This window comes from Paralichthys olivaceus, chromosome 10 (genome assembly GCF_024713975.1).
Source record: "Paralichthys olivaceus isolate ysfri-2021 chromosome 10, ASM2471397v2, whole genome shotgun sequence".
NCBI lineage: Eukaryota > Metazoa > Chordata > Actinopteri > Pleuronectiformes > Paralichthyidae > Paralichthys > Paralichthys olivaceus.
In genome coordinates this window covers 13,974,265-13,996,517 of record NC_091102.1, presented here as the reverse complement: position 1 = coordinate 13,996,517, position 22,253 = coordinate 13,974,265, and the positions used below count along the sequence as shown (strand labels likewise).

Sequence of the window (22,253 nt, the reverse complement as noted above, 5' to 3'; positions counted from 1 at the left end):
TCATTTGTGACCTGTACATATTATGCTTTATCTGTTTTTTCTTCCCTCTAGTGTGTAATACCTTTGTGTATATGTTAAAGGCCCAAGAGTGAAAAGGCCTAAAGTCAAGTGTGCTCCTCTCCCCCACAGAAAACACAGCTCCTGAGGTTCCTGAAACCCAGAGGCTGAAGAGAGGAGCTGCAGCAATGAACAGTATGAGGAGAGTGATGCATTTCCTAAACATTAAACCTTTTTCAAATTCCAAAAACTAATTAAAATCCTGAACCTAAATATGAGCATAATACAGTGTGCCTCCTGTGTTGTAATGATGTACAGCTTACTTGCATTATTATTCACTGGTGGTTTAAATAAGTAATGGAAAACATGCTGGGAGATGTTGCAGTTAAATTGTATTGATTTGAGTTTTTTTTATGTTTCTGTGTGAGCTTACAGCACTGCTGTGGGGTTCGGTTGTTACGGACCAGAACCTTCTGGTTTCCAGCACGAAACAGTCTCGTCCAGTTGACAGTGTTGTAGTAGCAAAGCTGACTGTTCTCAGCAATGTGGACGTTCCCGGCGCTGATCTCTCCTAGAGACTGCAGCTGCAGTGATGAGATGCCCTGCTGCTTCAACACCAGCAGGGAGATTCCACTGAGAGGGAGGAAAGGCAGAAGGAGGACCACAAGAGAAGTACAACGGATGAGACGGAACAGGAAAAGGGGCAAAAAAGAAAGGAGCAAGAGTGAAGAGGAGGGAGGGAAGGAAAAGATGGTTTTAATTCTCAGTGGATGATGCTTGGGTCAGTATTCTGGGATAAATTCATGTTTTTAACATGTGATTGTATTAAATTCAAAATTGTTGAAACTGTTTTTGTTCAATATTCTGGAATTTAGATTATATATATATATATATATATATATATATTTAGATTTGTAAATAATCCATAGAAATAAAACATATGGACAACAAACTAAATAAATAAACACTTCTTTATGATAACATGCACTGCAGCTCAACTAAGAATCAATTCATTTGAGTTCTCACTGTATTTTCTGATCAAAATCATTATATTTTAACATTTTTTTTCACATTACTTGCACCCTATACCTTGTGCTACCTCTGAGCCCTACTCTTGATCTTGTAAATGAGACCTAGCAGGCCTCTACATCACACTCTGCACTGCCAGCCACTGAGTCAGATTGCAATGGAAATGTGCTGGATTTCTGTGCAAACTCCAAAGAGAGCATCGGTAGAAAACCCACTTCTAATAACTACATGAGGTTAATTTGAAGAAAAAAACAAAAACACCTCCACATCAGCATGAAAACTGTTCCTAATTATTTCCATAATGGTTTTGTTTCCTGTACAAACAATATCATCATTTCAAAATGACATGCACCTTTAACACTTTTGTTTTATCAAACTGTAATTAACAGACTGCATCTTCTTAATGCTTTTTGTATATAGTTTTTTATATGTGATGCAAAAATGTAGCTTTAACAGACTGACTTAATTGATTTAGATTTTTTTTATCATTCTACCCACAGTCCTCTCTTTCCTCCTATTTGTCTTCGAAGCTGACCGCCACCCTTTCCCATAAGCCACAATTGCTTAGTCTAAAAATGACAGGAGGCCAGCAGGGTGCCAGAGCCATCACATATACAGAGGGTATGCAAGATCAAGCTCGGGCCAAAGGTGGGTGGCATGCTATAATTTGTACTGCAGCCTGCTGTTTCCATCTGCAGGTGGATGACACACAAGTGCACGCACACCCTCATGAGCACCTTCGGGCGCACACACGGAGACGCACTGTATTAAACCGTCCACACTGTGCATTCAGAAACTCTGTTTCTATCCAAATGTCATTTTAAACTTAAAGAGCACCTTCAGACATATCCCTAGAACTTAAATGATAATTATTCCTCTATCAGATTAAAGGAGTTGATAAAAACAAAATCATCACACATCGTTGTTTAAGAACCAGTAAGTCACTTCTCGTACAAGCATCATGAAGACGTGTCTTATTTAACAGAAACATGACCCAAAATATATTAACTATTAAGTTGCATAAAATATAAAATATCAATATAACAATATAACACAATGTAATGCTATAGTCGCACATATTTGGACATTTGTAAAGGCACTAGCAGATACTTTATTGTAAATGTTGTAAAGTTAGCAACAAATGAAATTGCAGAGCAAATCACAAATCACTTTAGCAGCATAGCAGCATGTTGTTCCATTTCATTTTAAATGAAACATTTGATCTTAAAAAGATGAAGGTCATTTGATATGCTCAGTTGTACTATACTGTAAAGCAAATGCAATTCAATTCTTGAATTGCTCAAACTTGGTTGTGATTTGTTATACAGCTGTTGTTAAAAGTGTACAGACATTTATCTTGTACAATTGTGGTAAGACATTATCATTAATGGATTTTGAAAAATTTGACAATATTCAACCACCACTAAAATTGAAGAGGTTTAAATTTGAGAGAAGACGGGTGTTTTGCTCCATGTTTTCACAACAACATAAAAACTAAATCATTTATTTGAACAGTTTGCTGTCTCCTGTACAAGCACTGTGCTCTGTCTGAGGCAGTGTAATGATATAAATTACACTCACAGGTTCAAAAAAATAATCACAGCAAGGTTATTGTATTCTCAGGTGTGTACCTGTACAGCGCTCTTCCCCCAATAGTTGCCAGGTTGGAGAAAACATTCAAGTCTGTCATGTTGTCAGGCCAAGACTGGATGTTCAGAAAGCCTAAATGGGGGACAGACACAGACACACACACACAAAGAGGATTTTTTAATGACTCACCGGTGTACTGACTGTCTATCATGTCCTCTATTTCACACAGTGGCAACAATAAAATGAGCAGGGTGAGTTGGCATCTCTGTGAAATTAGCAGCATGCCAGGGACCACAGTAACCGCACCACCTGAGTCTCATCTGAAAGCAGCCAAGCACAACTCAGAAAACTGCCATAGGCATGGCAACCCCCGAGAGAGGAGCTCAATGCCAGTTATGCCTGAGTGTAAAGTTTGATTTATCAATATTTTTTTGCATTTTCTTTATCTGCCACTCTACCTTTGAATAATTCAAATGATTAAATGAATAGCTAAGAGGATGGCTGGAGTTCATTTAGTATTTTCAATTATGGATTCAGAAATATAAAATATTTAGCAGAAGAACGCGAGGAGGGTACAGTCCCCTCGCTAATGCCAGATGACAAACAAAATGGTTGGATGAGGCGATGGGACCACGGGCGGCAGGTGGAAGAAAAGAGGTGGAGAGGATGGAGAAAAAGTAAGAAAGATATTCACAAAATTACTTGAGCATTAGAGGCCACATGTCTGCCTCCATGACAGAGGAGGTGGTTGATAGGTGAGGGAAAGACCCCATGGGTGTGATGGGCAGTGCGGTAAGTCCTCCAATCAATGAGTAGTATCTGACTCCATTATATTACACTGCGTGTTTCCTTCCCACTGGACAAATCATATTGTTTATTCAGAAAGGGAGGGGAGTTGTGGAGATACATGTTGACAAGGGAGCAATAACCTTCAATAGCACCTTATTCAGTTCATGGACCATCGTTTTGTGCATTTTGTTTTTTTTTCTATGTCAATCTCAGGTGAGCAGGGTCTGAGCGAATGTTTGATGAGGAAATGAGCGAGAGAGAGAGAGAGAGAGAGAGAGAGAATGTCAGGTAATTGTGAGGGAGCACACACCAGGGCTCCTGCAAATGGACATGGGCTGAATTTGATGCATGCTCTCACACCGATACCGAAGAGGTTTAAAACAGGGAAGCAGAGTAAATCCAATATAATTACCATTTTTTCGAAATGGAAAAAAAAAACAATGCATATAATAGTTACTATACTTTATTAGACTTTTTACTCCTTCACCTCTTTTCAAAGAGAGGGCACGACATTGCTGTAATACCATTATAATGGAACTGTGATGAGAATTCTTATTCTATATGTTTTATGTGATATTTACACAGAATATTAACACCCACTGCAGGAGAAAAAAAGAAAAAAAGGAAGCAATTGCTTTTGATTCTAGTTTTTGTCCAGGTTGTTTATTGCTTTCCCGTTCCTGACTTCATGGTGTGTAGTTTTAGGATGGTGAGCGCAACCTCAGCCCAGAGGCAGCAGTGCTACACAATCGTTAGCCTTGTACTTGTCGACACTAATTGTCTTAATGACAAAACCTGCAGTGCCGAGGCACCTCACAGCTCCGTCATAATGCTCTTTTGGGGGGGAGGGTGGGGGTAGTGCGGGTGCTTCCTAATCAAGGTAACAAGCCACTGCCTGCTGCACACTTGTCTCTAGCTAATGTAATACTGCATTAACATCACACACAGGCTTTGACCTGCACAAGGTGGTTACAGACAACTGCAGGTTTGTAAAACTTTTATTCTGAAAGCTGCATTTAAAAGAAAAATTGGACAATGGGGTTTTGGTCTGAAGGTTGTACATTTGTATTTCTGAAATGACTTAGTGGTGAAGGAGGGGAAAAGAGAAATGGTCATCTTTCTTAAACAAGTCTGTCAAGATGACCTTCAGCAAAATATTGATCACCTCACTCATCATGGGCTGAAAGACTCTGATTATATATTCACTCTTTTTAGTGTTCAACATGTAAAGTTTCAACATAGTGAAGAAAACACAGAAAGATAAGATTTTCATGTCCAGGATACAAAGATGATCAAAATAAACAACCAAATAAATTAACAATGACTAAGTTTAAATAGACATCACTAACACAGCCTTGTCTTATTCTGACTGTTTAAACAGCATTCTCTGCTTACCATAATATTTTACTTGGAATATGCAAGAATTGAATTAAGACGTGAATAATTATGTGGACATGTCATGCTTGACGCCACATGACCTGGGTGTAAACAAGATGGAAGAGTAAAAAGGAGTTGTAGCCTTTCCAGAAATAGAAAGACAACTAAAATGGTTTACTGTAGCGTCTTACATTGAACTATTTCAGGTTGGGCCTTTAAAACTGGAGAAAACATCAGACGCGGTTCAGTGTGCACATCATTTCTATGTGAGTCATAATTGGGCCATGCTGTGTAACGTGTAAACAGGAATATGAATGGAATATTCTGTTAGAAAGTCATGTAAACTCAAGATAATCAAGATAATGTCTCATTCTGAAAGAGTTTGTCAGTGTCTATCTAAACTTATAGACAATGATTAAAAAAGGACAAAAAAAAAGAAGATTTTGAGGTCAAATCAATGAGTATAGTGAAAATCTTTAAGGTGTTAGATGAAAACCATATTATTGGTTTTGGTACTTTCATGTTATTTGATGCATACGACAAGATCTCTCTTTAACGAATTAATAGGTTCATGTATCTGAATCTTTGCTTGCCCATAAACCTAAATGACCACATCTCAGGAGATACAGCTGGCAGGAAGGATTTGCTGAAGCACCTCGCTGAGTGGTTTTGTGCAGAAAAGGCGAAGTGAAAAGACCGGTTATTTGCCACTGAGAGACACATCAGTGGCACACCAATGCACACAGCAAATTACAGTGCGGAGCCAATTAAAGAAGAAGGCCATGAGCTCAAAAGCAAAGGTTAAGAGCGCTTACGTTGGGATGATTACATTCTGAGCCCCAACAATGAGAAACCCACCTATGCTGAAGTGCTTAAGCACTCTTTGGGTGAAACCTGACCTGGTGATATGTCTTTAAAGATGTTAATAAAAAAACAGAGAGTGGGATTGGAGAGGGACTGGAGAGGGACTGGAGAGGGACAGATGGACGTGTTGTTGATGAGAGCTGTCCTCCTGCACAGCTCATTTGAAAGCAAGAGCAATGCTGGTTGTAACCCCAGGGTCACAGAGGCAGGTTGGCTGCCTCAGTCAGCGGTCACGTTCTCTTGACAGCTCGGAGAGATGACAAGCCCAGCTGACACACATCTCTGACTACATGGTGTTTGGCCAATGGTTGGTCCACGTCACCTCCTCTCAAGCTGCCATCACAAACCGAAGCAGAGGGAAAACCAAACACCCTTGGAAGCCAGGTTTTTGAACTAGTCCAGGCAAATTTTAATTAAATGTTTGAACGTGCATTTAGAAGACATTGCACTTATGGTCATTGCTGCAGATAAAAATTAGGTGACTCTGGCTGAATATAAAGCAATAAGTGTAAAAAGCAGACCACGTAATTTGCTGTCCAATTCAAACAGTCCGCACTCACAATCTGATGAGATTTACACAGACAACAGCTGATTATGCACGTTTATTTCATCTGTCCTACCTTGGATATTTTGCATTTTGCTCAGTCATCCTGAGAGGAAATCTGTTTTAGACCAAGCTCAAGGTTTATTCAATGATCTCTGTCACGCTGATACAGATTTGTGGTCTTGTTTTTTGATTGTTACATCAGCGTATTTCCCATCTGATATCTTTTTTTGTTGTCATTCAGTTTGTTCTCATTGCAAAAGGTTCAAGTAATTTTCAGTGAGTGGATCACAACTTATTTCCAATGCCAAACCAAATGGAAATGGACGCATCATTAAAATATATTGATTTTTGATACAGAATTTGGCCCAAAAAAATTCAACCATTCTTTGTTTTTGAACAATAAAGCAGCTGTTTTTATAGCCGAGTCTCAGAGGGATATTTAGATCATAAATCACAAGGATGCGATGGCGCCACAAAAGCGGTAAAGCTGAGCAGGTAGAGAAACTCAGAACGGGCCTTAATCAACTACATTTATCCTGGCTCTTAATACATTGTTCATTTATCTTCACAAATATTGCATTTACAGAATAATTACCATCAACTACACTTGCAGTTCCTTTTTATTAGTTGCAAAGGAGGCAACTAAGCTGTTTTCCAGATTTTCTTTTTTACAACAATAAAGACAATAACAGACAATGACATCAGACATCATCATATTTAAGTGGATATGTCTTTTCACGGGGAAGCTGTAACTGGGGCTCCTGATTAATCAAACTTCTGATTTGTAAACCCCCGTCATGACTCAAAAACGTCACTAACAATATTCTACTGGAAGATTCTCTGCCACATCGGCGATACAAGGCTTCTCTCTGACGGCGTTGTCAAATGTCTAAGCTGGAGGAATGACAGCGTACATGTGGCTCAGAGGAGGCAGTGGCATAAGGGAGCAGGAGGATTAACGATGCGCACCACATGTTCTGGATCTTTTCTTCATGGTGCGTGAAGGGAGAGCTGGGACTGAGGGACTCAAGGCTAGGGACTCCCAGAGGGAGGAGCAGCAGCAGAGACAGAGGAGATTGAAAGACTCATCTGATATTCATCTTGTGCTGCAATGTCTGTCCTTGGTGTGGACAGTCTCACAGTCCCAGGGGGGAAAAAGGTTGAGGTAGACTTGGGCAAATACACACACACACACACACACACACACACACACGCACGCACGCATGCACGCACGCACGCACGCACGCATGCGCGCGCGACCATGTGCACACTATACGGAATAAAGAGGGTGGTTGAAGGATAAAGTATTGTTATTTATTTCTATTTTTATTCATTTGCATGCATGTGTACAGATGTATACTGTACGAGTGATATTACTCACCTGTGATCTCCCGAACGGTGCGGAACACGCTGAGCTTTTCTGGGTCTAAAGCTTCGATATTGTGGTAGACGTCCCTGTGAATGACAATTGGAAATCAGAACAACATAAAATAAAAAGGAAAGAACAAAGCTTTTGCCTTTTATGCTGCACAGATAAGAGACAAACAAAGAATCTTTTTAATGACAGAGATACAAATGAGCTGAATTTACCCATGGGACACAACAGTGATTCATGTGATCTTTGTGTAGAATCTATTTACTTTAAACACAGCTCACTAAAATTATAGACTGATAACTTGCATGCATGTAGACAGATATTTAACCAAATATAATAAACGCATTTTTCCTTTGTGGTTTCACGGTGACCTTCTATACTTGTATATACCAACCAACTCTTTAAAACTCTGTAGGATAAATCATAAACACATACATACAGTCTTGTTTAGATTTAAGATTATTCAGATTTTAAAGACAAAACTCTTTAAACAAAACAAAATATGCAAATAAGTGTGATTACAGATCTACTATTTTACCTCATCTTTTATCAATCTGATGAGCTAAATGTTCTCAACACTCACCCTTTGATTCCAGTAATGAGGAACACCAGGTTGCCATTGATTTTGGTGCAATTGACAAACTTGTCAATGTTGTTGGAGTCAACAGTCTGAGCAGCCTGGAGGCTGGCTGTACCGATACCATCGCACGCTGGAATAGACAGTGAGAGGGCAAAAAGAATGAATTTGATTGAATGCTTTAGCATGCTAAAACAATGGAGATTTAAAATAGTGATAAGAAGAAGAAGTTACAAGTATTTGGCTCATTTCAGTGACTTTTTCATATTTCTCAAAAATAAAACTTTTCTATGAACCCTGTTTCAAAGGCTAATTTTCTCCCAAACTTGAAACTTCTGCTCTGTTTTTGCAGTAGACAAGAGGCATAACTTTTTCAAAAAGGCAAAAAGCGATATAGAAAAATCTGCAGATTATATGGCAAATGGGATTTGATGTTGTGATTTACAAGAAGCTGTGTAGACGCCACTGACAGCCCTGTTTGTTTATCATGATTATAGACATAACATATCACATAATTAATGTTGTTTGTTGATGTTCATCATGGTTTGTCCTAAATGAACAGTGATTTATTACCAATACTTATTTATGCCAAAAATAAAACCATAGATGGATACAAAAAAGGGGGAATTAAGTAACCATAGAACATCTACTTGTGGGTTACCTTTTGGGCAGATGTCGGTGCAAGGAATGCACATCTTAATGCGGTTCTCCTCAACCTCCATCTTGTTGCTGGGGCACGCTCTAACGCAGGAGCTCTGGTCCACCACATAGTTATCTGAAAAAAAACAAAAACAATAACCTATTCACTGCAAATGCCAAACACAGATGGCTTCTGTTTGTCTTACTGGAACATACGGTACAATATGTGGTGTCATGGCGTTACCCCATGCCCTGTAAGATATAAGGTGGCAAACACTTAATATACACCATTATTTGCAGCACATCAGTAGCATTAGCATGCCTGTATCATTAGGTAGCATGGTAGCTTGTTAAGCTAGTAGTCACAAACCATTTAATCTTTCTAAACCGTACTGATACACAGAGTCCACAACCAATCGTCAGAAATAACCTCAACGACACACAGTTTTATTTCACAAACATTTATTGTTATTGAATGTTTTGGGCACATGTGTTTGTGATGTTATATCCACCCTCTCTCACCTTACTGCAGGGTCCTGGTCCCACTGGCAAACAGGAAGTGGGAGATTCCAACTCCATTTATGGAGAGGGAATCTGGAGTGTACCACATAAAAGCCAGTCCACAGGGGTGTTTTAAATGATATCACAGAAATGCTCTTTTAAATGCCCATCTAATATAATAGTGTGATATTTCGGTGACAGGCTAGGTCGGGTGAAATGCTGATGGGTATATATATATATATATATATATATATTTTTCAATGTCGTATCTGATAGAGATTTGTTAATTGATAATTGTCTCTATGGTTTGTCTGGTAGGAGGGTTTCCACTATAAAGGCAATGGGTAGATGCTCCTCAGGGGGAGTTAAGCTTGGGCCTGGAGGCCGTGTGTATGAGAGCCCACGACTTAGTAACGAGTATTTGACTTCAGTTTGAAGAGTTTTGTTTATTTGTTTAGTATCTTTTCCAAATTTTTTTCAACTATGTACATTCTCACTCATTGTACCTGCACGGGACTGGTAACTAAAATAAATTTAAGCACCGGGTGAAGATCTCGATTCATGTCTCCTTCTTCCACCATGGGGCACAATATTACATGTGGCATGTGCACCTTATCACAAAAAATTACACTTTGACCAATGCTTGCAGTTATACAATGGTGTTTTCATCAATTTACACATTTTTTCAGTTATTTAATATTTCTGTCCAACTGACAATTTCTTTGTTCACCGCTTTATTCTTTCCACTTTCTGGTCGGCCCTGTTCCATTTCACTCTTAAATTTGAACTTCAATCCAAACCGCAGGAAAAAAAGCTGATACTATATACTGAACATGGCCAGTGGCTAGTGCTACGACAACAACAAAATAACAGGAATATGTTTTTATGTGAGACCCAAGACAGAGACGAATGAACCACTGATGTAATATAGAAATCAGAATATCACACTCTACTGTAGGCCACATACAAGCAACAACAAAACAGAAAAAAGACAACTCTATATTTCCGGCTTTAACCAACCCTGAGATATCCAAACCGCAGTGACTTGCATCTTTGAAGCGACAGTTTCATCACCCTATTTTTGTAACGCCACAGCATCTTATGTCTAAAAGTAACAATGCCGTCAAGTCCCACTTGCTGCTGGTTGCCCTTTTCACTGATGCTGGGAACAGCATGGGGGCCTTGTGGTGGGGTTGTGCTGAGTGTTAAACTCCGTTTTGGTCAGAGAACAGAGGAGCAACACCAAGACCAACAACAGTGCAAAGCAAAAGAACAACCTGATGCAGGCTGTTTTGTTATCACCTTTGATGAATTGGTGAATATCAAACATAACCTCAGGCTAGACATTGTTTCAGGAAAGACATCTCATCCATGGTGAATGGAATATGGATTTGCTCCATTCAATTTTTTGTTTACTGCTTTTTTTTGGAATGGTAATTTCCACTACCGAAGTTTACCCAGTATGCAAGTACAGTAAAAATACTAATCTGGCTTAGTACATGTTCATAGCTATTAACAACAGTTAGATGTTAATGGGGGGGGGGGGGGGGTGCAGAGAAGACACACAATTTAAAACTTTGAATATGCTGAGCTATAGCTTGAGAAATTTTCATTAGAGATTTCAAAATGACAGTGCAGTTCTTAATTTATTTGTATAACAGCCACATTGATTTTATCACCCAAATTAGAGGCAAACTTAATTAAATTCCCAGAATACCTCATCAACACAAAAGAGAATCAAAACAATTTTTCCAAATGCTAACAGCATTTCCACTTTTACAGACAGGGAGGGGAATATATATTTGGGGACTGTCCCAGCAGTACAGTTCAATAGAATTAAAGAATCTATATTGACGCTTACTAAAACACATAATGGTGTTTTTAGAAATTTTATGTAGAATAATCCTCATGAAGTTTTCACTAGTTTATTTCATCTAAATTGTATGAATTGTAGTTTTCTTTACCCAAGAAAAGGCCCTTTATATTTAAATACTTTATATTTACATTGAGGGGACCCTCTCTACAGAGGCCACCATGATTTTTTCATTAGTCCAGACTGGACAAACTAAACACATTTTGAGTTTTTATGACAACTGAAGCTACCACAGGTTCTTTTTCATGTTGGAGAGGGTGAGGTGAGGGGTTTTCAGCTGCAACATGCCATTTCAACACTAGATATCACAAAATTCTACACACTGTACCTTTAAGTTATTCATAAAAACACACATAATGAAACTAAAGGAGGTATTGTTTCTACCAAAATAGGCCCCTTGTGCCTGGGGCCCCCAAAGTCCTTTCAAACACTTGCCAGTAATATGCAGCAAGTGAGTTTCTAGAGTTGTGTGGGATTTGTAAAGTGTAAACTGCAGTACTCATGTGTGACCACACTGCAGCGTGGCAGTAGTGGAGTTGGTGAAGAGTGGAGGTGAATGTTAAGTAGCTTATTTACAGTTTAAAGGTTTCGTTAAGAGTTTGCATATTTCTGTTTTGAAAATGTCAAAGTTCTCCCACTAGGAATTAAGACATCAGGTCCTTTTCAAAGAAGAGCTGAAGTGTAAGTAAGAGCTGGGCACTGCTGACAAGAATTTTCTGTAATCGATCCAAGCGTGTATCTTCTTTGAAATGAGCAGGGATACATATTTACTATTTAATGCCTCCCTCTCACTTTCTCCGGCTGGATCAGGAGCAGGGGATTTCACTGCATATGGATCATGAACATTATTTATACGGTAAATTAGCCACAGCTCGTCCAAATGATGTGAGGCATCATTTTATTCAGTACATGTCCTGTCAGCAATACAGCTCAGCAGTCAATAAAAACACAAATAAAACATTAAAATTTTTGCTTAAAAGAAGAAAAAACATGATATAAGTCAAATAGGGCTATGACCAAAAATTACAAATACAAATTTGCATATCAGTCAATATCAATAATTTCAAGTATAATATTATAATTTAATATGATTATAATCATAATATAATATAATTTAAGTTTAGAGACGTGAAGGTTGTGGTTTTAAACTCTTCATTATGATCAAACAGCAAAACATATAGTAAATCACCTCACTGTGTTTGTACAATGTATAAACACTACATCGTTATAAACTGAACCTTTTCTATATTGCAATTGATGAGAATTATTATTGATATTCAAGTTTCATTGCTGCAATGCAATTTATGTCAGCAAACATATTCCAAGTATACTTCATGCAGAGTCAGGCTCTGTATGTACGTTTGTACAAGAGAGAAGTAGTGTGCATTTTACTTCATCCATCTGAAAAACAGTGCTCCTAACAACGACTGGACCAAACTTGCACCCTAACTTGATCCTTTTAAAAACCCATAACCTATAACCTCAGCTTCAACCAACCTAAATCCACCCAAACCTTAAAACAGCCTTTTAAAAATCAGCAGCAGTGTCCTCACTTGGTAAAATCCAAAACTCAAATAGGTCCTCACAGAGGAGGCAATACAGACATACACACTCACACAAACATGAACGTCTTAGGGAAACAAAAGACAAATTGTGTTTATAGTAGCAATATTTGCCCTGCAAAATGATCCACTGGTAGTAATGAGAGGGTTATGAGAAGCTAAAGCAGTAAATGCAATTCAAGCTCCCTCAGTATCTAATTGTTTTTCTTGGTCACGACAGTACTTTGCACGTTAAAGCAGAGCACTGGGAGCGGTGGTGTGTACATTCTGTATGCATATGTCTGTGTGTGTGTGTGTGTAAGTCCATGACAAATAGCCTATGAAAATGCAAGCAGGAGTTTGCCCGTGTGTATGCATAGTTATGGCCTTTGCTAAAAGCTTCATGTAATTGTGGTGTAATATGTAATTATGACAGATACAAATGCCTTTCTGTCTGCACACTATGTATCTTCAATTCTTCACAGCATCCTTCATATATCAGCTCATCTGCTTTTGTCTAATCCTCAAGACAGAACTAATTAGTGTGATTCAGTGTAGTTATTGTAAATGTTGTTAAATGTAATGCCTCAATGAAAGGTAAGTCATAATAACTCTCAGATAATTAAGAAATCATTCGGTTTTTAGTGTCTTTAAGAATGGGAAATGGAATTAATTTAAATTAACCAACTGTTTTCAATTTAGACAGGACAGCATAATTATTAGTAACTTGTCCTCAGTTTTCTCTTTACTTACTATGACCCAAATGAGTTATTGAGCAGTGAATGTTGTAAGAGGAGCATGTCTGTTGAACAGTGTACTTGAGTACATAAGGAAGAAAATGTCATGGTGAAACTTTGGTTTAAAGCGGGTTCAAACTTTCAGGCACTTTGGGATAAACATTTTATCTATTGTTCAATATGTGAGTGTTAGTTTTGGATTTTAAGATTCAAAGTGGACCTTGAAAGAATTAGAATGCTATTTATTTAAAGGTATAATAAAAGGGTCATGACCAAAATAACAGGACACTATGTTCGTGTCCAGGTGGTGAGACTTACGTGGACACTTCTTGACACAGAAGGCTCCATAGGTGTATTTGGCCCTGGTGTTGTGTTCCAGTTGGAAGGTGGTGGGGTTGTAGACAAATGGCTGGGGGCACTGGGTCACACAGGCCCCACTGTCATTGAAGTTGATGCAGGCCTGTACACAAAACACACACACACACACACACACACACACACACACACATACACACACAGTGGTGGAGCAGGTATTTAGTTTTTATATTGGATGTGAGCCTTTACAAACCGACATAGCAACAACTATACGGTTGCTAATGTATCATAAGGGTGCAAACATTCATTTTACGACCACCAATTATTTTTACATTTAATATTGAAGAATTGTTCAAATTGAAATGGGGATTTAGCAATAGCACTCATGTCAGGAAGCAATGGAAATTAAATGTAATTAAACGGTATATAGAATGCAAATTGTATTTTCACATACAAATCAAGTCTAGAAAGAAGAAATTGCTTCACAGAACCACCTTGAAACAAAGGTGGTAAAAAGTCACAAGTAGAATCTGTCTCATTTTTTGACACATTTGTGTAAGTGAGTTGAGTATGATTATGATGTTGCCATGCCAATAACAGGTTTACATGCTCTTTCCTTTTCATTGGATGTAAAGTAAATGCTGGTGTGTGTGCGTGTGTGTGTGTGTTCACTCACAAAGCAGTCTGTGTCCTTCGGTCCATAGCAGCCACCTGCACACTCACGATGGCAGCAATCACTAACATAGGGACCGAAGCAACGGCCATCGCACTGCTCTGCACACACTGTCTTTGTTACTGTAGAAAAGAGAGACATGGGGACAGGATACATATATTATTTAACTATCATACATATGAATACATATAAGAGTTCTACTGTGAACAAATTCAAGCTGCCAACGGCAACTCAAACTAGGTAAACATCATCTATGCAGTACACAGGCTACATGTATAGGAATTCACAGAATTTAATTGGAGTTAAATTAATTTGAACAGAAAAGCATCCTTTCACTAGAAGGCATTGGATTCACTTTTGGAGTTTGTTCTAACATCTGGCCAACCGCAGCATGTTAAAATGAATGTGGGTTTGCTACACATCTGTGTTGTGGGTGCAGCTGAAGCCAAAACATCCCCACTAGTTATATTCAATCATGTTTTGGCCTCCCTGCATTGCACCTGCTCTGAGGGCAGAAGAGAGAGAAACATTGCAATTCCTATCTGACTCAGTGTACCGCCAATCACTTCACATCTGTCCACCCTTTTCTCTCGTGCCTGTCGCAGCCATGTGGCGTACGCCTGCGTGCCTCGCTCCTCGACACCCGTATATGTAAATGCACGCATGGAGTCTGCCATTTCACTGAGAAAGACAGCTGGCAAGAGATGCGGCTAAAGTGGATGGGAGGGTATGGGAAGTGTCGGCAGTGGGTTGTATATGATGGATTGGCAAAACTAAATTAAAAATGTGTTGGGGATGGATAAAGCAGTGAAATTACCACAGTTGAATAACGAGCCAGGGAGGGCACAAACTTGCAAAATATGTTGTGCATATGTAAGAGGGAGCAATAGCATAGTCTTAAGTCCTGTGCACAGGTATATGCTACAGTACCAATAGACAAAAATACTGTAAGTATTAGTTGTTTGTCTACAGCAACTTGCTGTTGGGGATATCAATCCAGTTAAACAATAGCCAACACCATTTCAGGAAGTGCAGCTCATTTGAAATAATGTTATTACATGCTATACATTTTATATTTAGATTTACGTTACAAGTCCAAAACCCCATCTTTCTCGAAAAAGCAAGATCAAGACCGTTTCCCTTTTCTCAAGAAATCCGCTTGTCCTTTGAAAGGAAGCTTGATAAATTGCAGCTGACATTGGGAAAAGCCAGTTTACATCCTGGCGAGTCACCAGCATAACGCAGGACCAACATGCAGAGAGAAACTACCATTCACACACACATTAACACCTACAGACAATTTAGAGTCATGAATCAACCTAACCCAATCTGCATGTCTTTGGAGTGTTGGAGGAAGACGGAGTACCCAGAGTAAATCTACGCTAAACAGGGAGAACAATCAGACTCCTCATGTAAAGGCCCCTGACGGAGCCGTGATTCCGACCGAAGAATTTTGTTGCTGTGAGGTTAAATATCTCAAAACAACATGCGCTTAAATCCAATTTACTTGCTCCCTTGAGTGTTCAAAATTGAGTTAATGAAAAAGTTCTAACCATAAAATGGCAATCTGATGGCATTTTCAATTAAAGTTGATTTGTGAAAAACAACAACAAACAACGAAGGAATACAAAAACATAACTATAAAAATATGACACATAGTTACTGGGTATTCCACCTAATTTTTAAAATCAGATCTGTTGATAAAGGTAGACGTGAATCTGAAACACAAAGGTGTCAAAATAATAATTTCTAGGAAAAGTAATAGGGTTAGAATGCAATATTACAAACCCAATGCTGTGTGTGAATGTGCATGTATCTGTGTTAGTGTATGCACACACACAGAGTGTTTTGATGTGAGCTGCGTTTCCCTTTGGGGCTTTGTAGTGACGAGATACTATCAATGTGATGGATACAAGCCACAGACAACCCACCAAGCGCACATGCAAATACACATGCACACTTCACCCGACGCCTAACATACAATCAGTGGCATTCCATTAACGGTGCCTGGGCTAAAATAAAACGGCCGCCTTTGCTCGCGACACTTTGTCAAACAAATGACCTTGCCAAGAGAGAGACGCAATGCTGTTGATCAATTTGGCTTTAAACTTCCACTTTAAGAAAAAAAGAAAAGAAAAAAAGAAACTGCTGGTGATGACAAATACAAAGGAAATCCATCTGAGAAAATATGCCTGGAAGCTTCCATTTGAACAGGCTGTGGACAGCAGCATCAGTCACAGGAACCTCTGCCTCTCGGTTCCAATTTACATGAGTTAAAATGTACTTTCTTTTTACATCTGGCTTCCAAAACTATTTCTTGGATAATGTTGGAATTTTTGCAATGGAAATACTTATATATAGTTTTAAAAATTACATGTTCTGTATAATCTACACAAATATAAAAAGCTTTTAGTGAAAAGCACAGTCACAGACCTTCTTATGGCAACAAAAAAGATTGTCAAAACAATTATTGATTAGCTGAAGAATAAAATGCAAATAGACACTCTCTTATCTTCCATTTGGTCATAGTGGGATGTTTGAGACTATGCATTCCTCCTCTTGTACTTCTGCTAACAGATAAAATACATTGTATTTCAAACTCACTGGCTATTCCCTTTGCCATCTTTTAAGATCTGCTTCTCCTCAGCACTTTCTTTCAATACGAGACAGTACAGACAATGAAGTCCAATAGGAAATACAGTTTGACCCTGAGTTTTTGCTTTACTGAAGTTCTTTGTAACATTTGCTTTACTTTCAACTTAAATAAATATTTATGTTCGTACAAACTACATTCTGTTTTAACAATGATACTTTTACCTTTTATGAAATTGAGACACAAATAAAGTCAACTATGTTCACATTTTCTGCCCAAAATATTAGGGAAGTTATAACAGTGTCATTGGTATTCAGTATTTTTTTTGATAGTATCTAGAGTTGCTGGTAAAACCAGTGGAGCTTTGATCAGCTCAGATTAGTTGTTGTAGATCAGTTTGTTGAGGAGTTGTACTATAGTGGACAATTAATATTGAGCTTGTATATGCATGGCTAGAAACACGACCCCAAATAAACCCTGATGTTATTCCTTATCCTCTAGATTTGTTGAATACAAGTTAGCAGCCACCATGTTCACCAAATGAACTGAAATGCGATTATATGATGATATGCTCCTAACTTTCATCTGCGGCCCCAAAGTAGCATCAAATATTTTATGGAGATTAAAAATCTATTTGATCAAATCTGTTTATTTTTTCTCCTTAAACATGCGATTAAAGTAGAATTTATTGAAAAGCGATTTGCTTTCCTTTGTTTTTAGGCAAGATGAAATTAATAGTTTGGGTATGACATTTTCTGTTTTTCTGTATTATGTTCTTGCAACATCAGCCTTGTCTACAGCTGACACTTTCCCACACAAACCAACCAATCAAAGAATAATTATAACTACTAACTTATATTAACTGTAACTAAGTTGTAAGATAGTTTGTGTTGGGGAGATTCACCCTTTAGGTTCACCTGTGCTCTGACAAGGATCTTCCACTTCAAGTTTTTTGTTAGTACATTTTATAACAATGAAGGATTTTCAAGCTAAGATCGTTTTCCCTGTGTTGTGTTTATGGAAAGTATTCAGCTAAACATAAACCATATTGCTACACTATACTGACATTTTGATTTATGTCCTATATTTTTAAAGGAAAATCTAAAATAACTAAAGAAGCATCAGAGTGTGAAAGAACAGATCGTGATCTGTGCAGTGATGTGTACTAGTCTGTGGTTATATAATCAACAGCAGCCTCAGACTTCACAGAACTTTTCTTCATCATCTACTTCAAGGGGGAAAGGTTCAGGTGTCATTTACTTTTTGAATGCATTCACTTTTCCCCTGAGCTGCTGACACAAAACGCTGCTTCTTATTGTTGCTTTTGAGACAGGTGAATATGGATATGTCACAAAAGTATCTCTGAAGTCCATTTTCATTTGACATATTTCCACTTATTCACTCAATATGTTTCCGCACAATAAAATTAAAAGTTGCAATAGCAAAAAGGATGAATCATGGCCCCGATGTATGGATGCAGATGGAGATATAGCATGACAACAGCTGAAAAGAGAAGGAGACAGACAAGGCTCAGGCTTATCGGCGACTGGTCTGTGACATGTTGTTAACAGGCCTCGCTCAAACAGTTCATTCCTTATAATCTAAATGGATCACAACCACAGAATAAATAAGATGAGACATGCCAGAGTTTGCACAGAGGGACTGCAGGGATTGTAGGGAATCACAGATATTTAATGGGAAGAGGAAAAGTATATGATGGTCCTGCTGTTTGCATGAATATGTAAATGCTTTATTTACAAGAAAAGCATAGCGTGATTGGAGTGAAGACCAAGCCCACATGCTTAGGGGTGGCAATAGATCCACACAGATGGAGGAGTTGATTAAAACAATAGATGGATGTACAGTGTATCTGTATAAACAGAGGGTTAGCATCTGTGACAACAGATTTATACATTTCTGGCAGAAGTCTGATGACATGAAAATTTAAAGATAAAAGAACACCATGGTTTTCTTTTGGCAGGTTGTGTTTTTAGCTCAGTTTACTTATCAAAGGCTGAAAACGCAGAGACCCAATTACTGGTCTGTCACGGATCCACCTCAAGCAGTGTTATTAACAGAAGTTTACTTAGACCTTAAGTCAGAAGGTGGGGGACTTCTACATTTAATTTGTAAAAACATGGATCTGCATTTAATGTAGACTATTTTTGTTTGGATAAATGTAAGATTGGCATTTTGTTCTTGTTCATAAATCCATGACTTAATTGTATTATATATATAGTGAGAGTATAGCTCATTTTTTCAAAGTTTTAACAATTTGAAAATAATAGTAGTTATAATAATTAATAAACTGACAATTTTTAGGAGTAAACCATGGACATGAAAAGTAAATTTTAAAAAAAGACCATCCCTGGTTGTGATTCAAAACAAAAGATTTAAAAATAGAAGCTTTTAGCAGTGGACATTGTTTCTTATAAAAGGCAGATGAATTTGTGAAAAAAAAATCGAGTTTGGATGTTAAACATAACTTTCTATTTATTCATTTATACAATTTATTTTGCAGGCTGCTAAATAAGGTTTGACAACTTGGACAAAATTGATGGCTACATTCCTTCCTGCATGTCAAATTTAATTGGTCATCTGCAGAATTTACTGTTACCTGATTCGAAGCTTTGACACATGTAAATTCCATGATTGTGACTATTTCTTTATGAAAAATACCTGTATCGATTTCAAATGTGTTTTTATGCTCTGTTAAGAAATTTGCTAAAGGAATATATAAAATTAATTCTAAACTGGACTAGATGCCATTTCAAGAAAGCCACTGGAAGGCCATGCCATGTGTCATCAGCTAATCAGAGTAATGTACTTACAGCTCTGACACTGGTCCTCCTTGGGTCCCCAGCAACGACCATTACAGGAACGATGGCACTTTTGACCTGCACACAAATTCAAGGACAGAGATGATTTGCATTTCAAATGGTTACCTCATCCATAGAATAGGACTAATTTAATTTCATTATAGTTAAAACTGAAAAACCTGAGCTGGAGTGTATGACTTCAAGCCCTTCACTGAAAACTCCAAGTGATCCAAATAGTGAGCAAAGATGCAGGTTTTAATTTGGCTTAGCTTTAAATAAACGTAATGTGTGTGCGTGTGTGTGTGTGTGGGGGGGGGGGGGGGGGGGGGGGGGGGGGGGGGGGGGGCTCTTAAGTGTAGTTGCCTTGAAACATGACTAAAGTTGCTTCAAGATCCCAAGGACTTTGTAAGTGTTTCATGATAATTATTATGATTATTAAGAAATGTTGGCACTTTAATACTTGGCATACTTGGTGTGTAGTAAATGATACAATTTCCTAATGGTAAATGTTTTCATTAACAGTTCTAAAATAAATAACTTCCCTACCCTTGTATTTACATATGTCTTGTAATTATTCACCATGAACATTGCCCAGTTTTTTTGGCCCTCTAGTCTGAATCAGTGCAGCATGAAACCAGTGCATATCAGTTTGAGATAAAAGCAGCAAAGAGGCAAAGTGCAGCATCAAACCCTCAGCGCTTCAGTCGGTGCCTTTCTGGGGTTTTTTGGAGGACTTAATTGACTGTCTAGTAATTGACTGCGGGGGAAGTGAGCTCGGGTAAGTGCAGGACAAGTGTTGTCCTCTGTCCATCAGCCTCTCCAGATGAGAGCTATTAGCATTGAGACCGACTCTATTCCCAAACATGAGCCTCTCCATCCTCTGCCCTGCTCTCCTTCCTCGTCTGCGCCCCTCTCCACCACCCCACATTTCATCTCTTTCATTCTCAATCCACCACTCGCTGATTCATCACTCCTCTGCGGTTCTCTTTCACTTAACGTTTGCCCTTGTCTCTTTTTCTTTTTGTCTTTTTCCAGTCTGTCCTCATTGTTTCGCCGTTTCTCGACTTCGCTCCCCTCGAACTATAGTGCTTGAGAAAGAGAGGGGTCGACAGCCCTGACTTTATGAAAAGCAGCACAAACAGGAGAGCAATACAAATGTCAGCGAGCCATAAGTGGTTGCCTGACACTGCCAAGTGCAGAGAACCGTTGCTACTCTTACAGTTACATCTCTGTTCTCCTCTGTGCTCGGTGCCCTGTGAAGTCAAGCCTAAGAGTTTTCATTTAGTGTCCAAGGTCTTCACTATCTCAACTTATAAATTCTCAGAGACCTAGAATAAACCTGTCCTACCCCTCTTCCTGCACCATAATCTTTTACAGCTTTCTTAAAAACAGACCCTGAAGGTTAAAAGTATGCTGCCTGACCAGGGCTGGGCAGAAGAGAGAAGATGCCTACTACTACGTTTAAGTTGGAAATGAATTTCTGTCCACATGAGCGATTTAGCTCCGTATCAGTTTCCATTCATACTGACACCTTAAAACGCATACCATTTGTGACCACTCGTACACTGGGCATGTACGTGCCAGTGTAAACAGGAAAGCATGCACATCTTACTGAACATGAGAATTGTTGCTCGAAAGCTCATCTCCTACTTATGTAAGCAATTGTGTGTGAAACATGCATTTAACTGATTTAAAGCTTTTAGCAACAAGAATCAGCCAGGTTTACAATTGATGATCCATGTTGTGTTTCTAAACACATAGCTGAGGCTAATGCAAGTTCTTTTCTTCCAGACAGGGGGTTGACGAATCAGCGGAGGCTACATTGTGATGGCAAAGACCCAATTAGCAAACAGTTCTGTGTCTACGTCATTGTTTCCAATCATCTCAGTTTCTGCTAGTCCAGAGCAAAATGCTGCCCTGGTTTCAAACTGAAATGTGGTCAGCAGTGTTTCTAAACTTCTCTTTTTCAGTGACAATGTAGACGATGTAGACTTGATATGTTTTAAAACCAAAACTTGTGGATGTAGCCTAAATCACTAGGGCATGCAGACCAGAAACACAATTGAGCCATAAATAAGTAATAACTAAGTAAAGCTTGTGTCTCCCCAAAGAATACATTTTAGATTATGTTCTCCATTGGGTATCACATGTTTGGAGACCCTTCTTTTAGAGGAGTAAAGGACTTTCATGGGAGTCAGGGTCTATCCGGGCCAAACAGATATGCAGTGGGGGGGATTGAGCGGCATATCGGTGCTTTGAGTTGTTAATCTGCACCTGAAGCCCCTGAATGTGACTAGACAGCTTAAAGAAATGCAGATGAAAAACAACAGATTAACCAACAGCTTGAACAAACAAGGTCAGAAGAAGTGACTTAATGCACCTCACTGACAACCACATCCACCATCATAACATACAGT

General features: G+C 38.6%; 1 protein-coding gene across 2 annotated transcripts in view; it reads right to left on the bottom strand.

The window, feature by feature from the left end:
• erbb4b (erb-b2 receptor tyrosine kinase 4b) overlaps positions 1-22,253 on the bottom strand; it is a 280,908-nt gene that overhangs the window by 79,760 nt on the left and 178,895 nt on the right. For both annotated transcript variants that reach the window (XM_069533004.1, XM_069533003.1), the window contains exons 5-12: positions 19,849-19,914; positions 14,428-14,546; positions 13,755-13,896; positions 8,807-8,920; positions 8,152-8,278; positions 7,575-7,648; positions 2,658-2,748; positions 431-630 (exon numbers count right to left, since the gene is read on the bottom strand). In XM_069533004.1, coding sequence (XP_069389105.1) covers positions 431-630; positions 2,658-2,748; positions 7,575-7,648; positions 8,152-8,278; positions 8,807-8,920; positions 13,755-13,896; positions 14,428-14,546; positions 19,849-19,914 — 933 coding nt within the window. The remainder of the gene's footprint in view (positions 1-430; positions 631-2,657; positions 2,749-7,574; positions 7,649-8,151; positions 8,279-8,806; positions 8,921-13,754; positions 13,897-14,427; positions 14,547-19,848; positions 19,915-22,253) is intronic.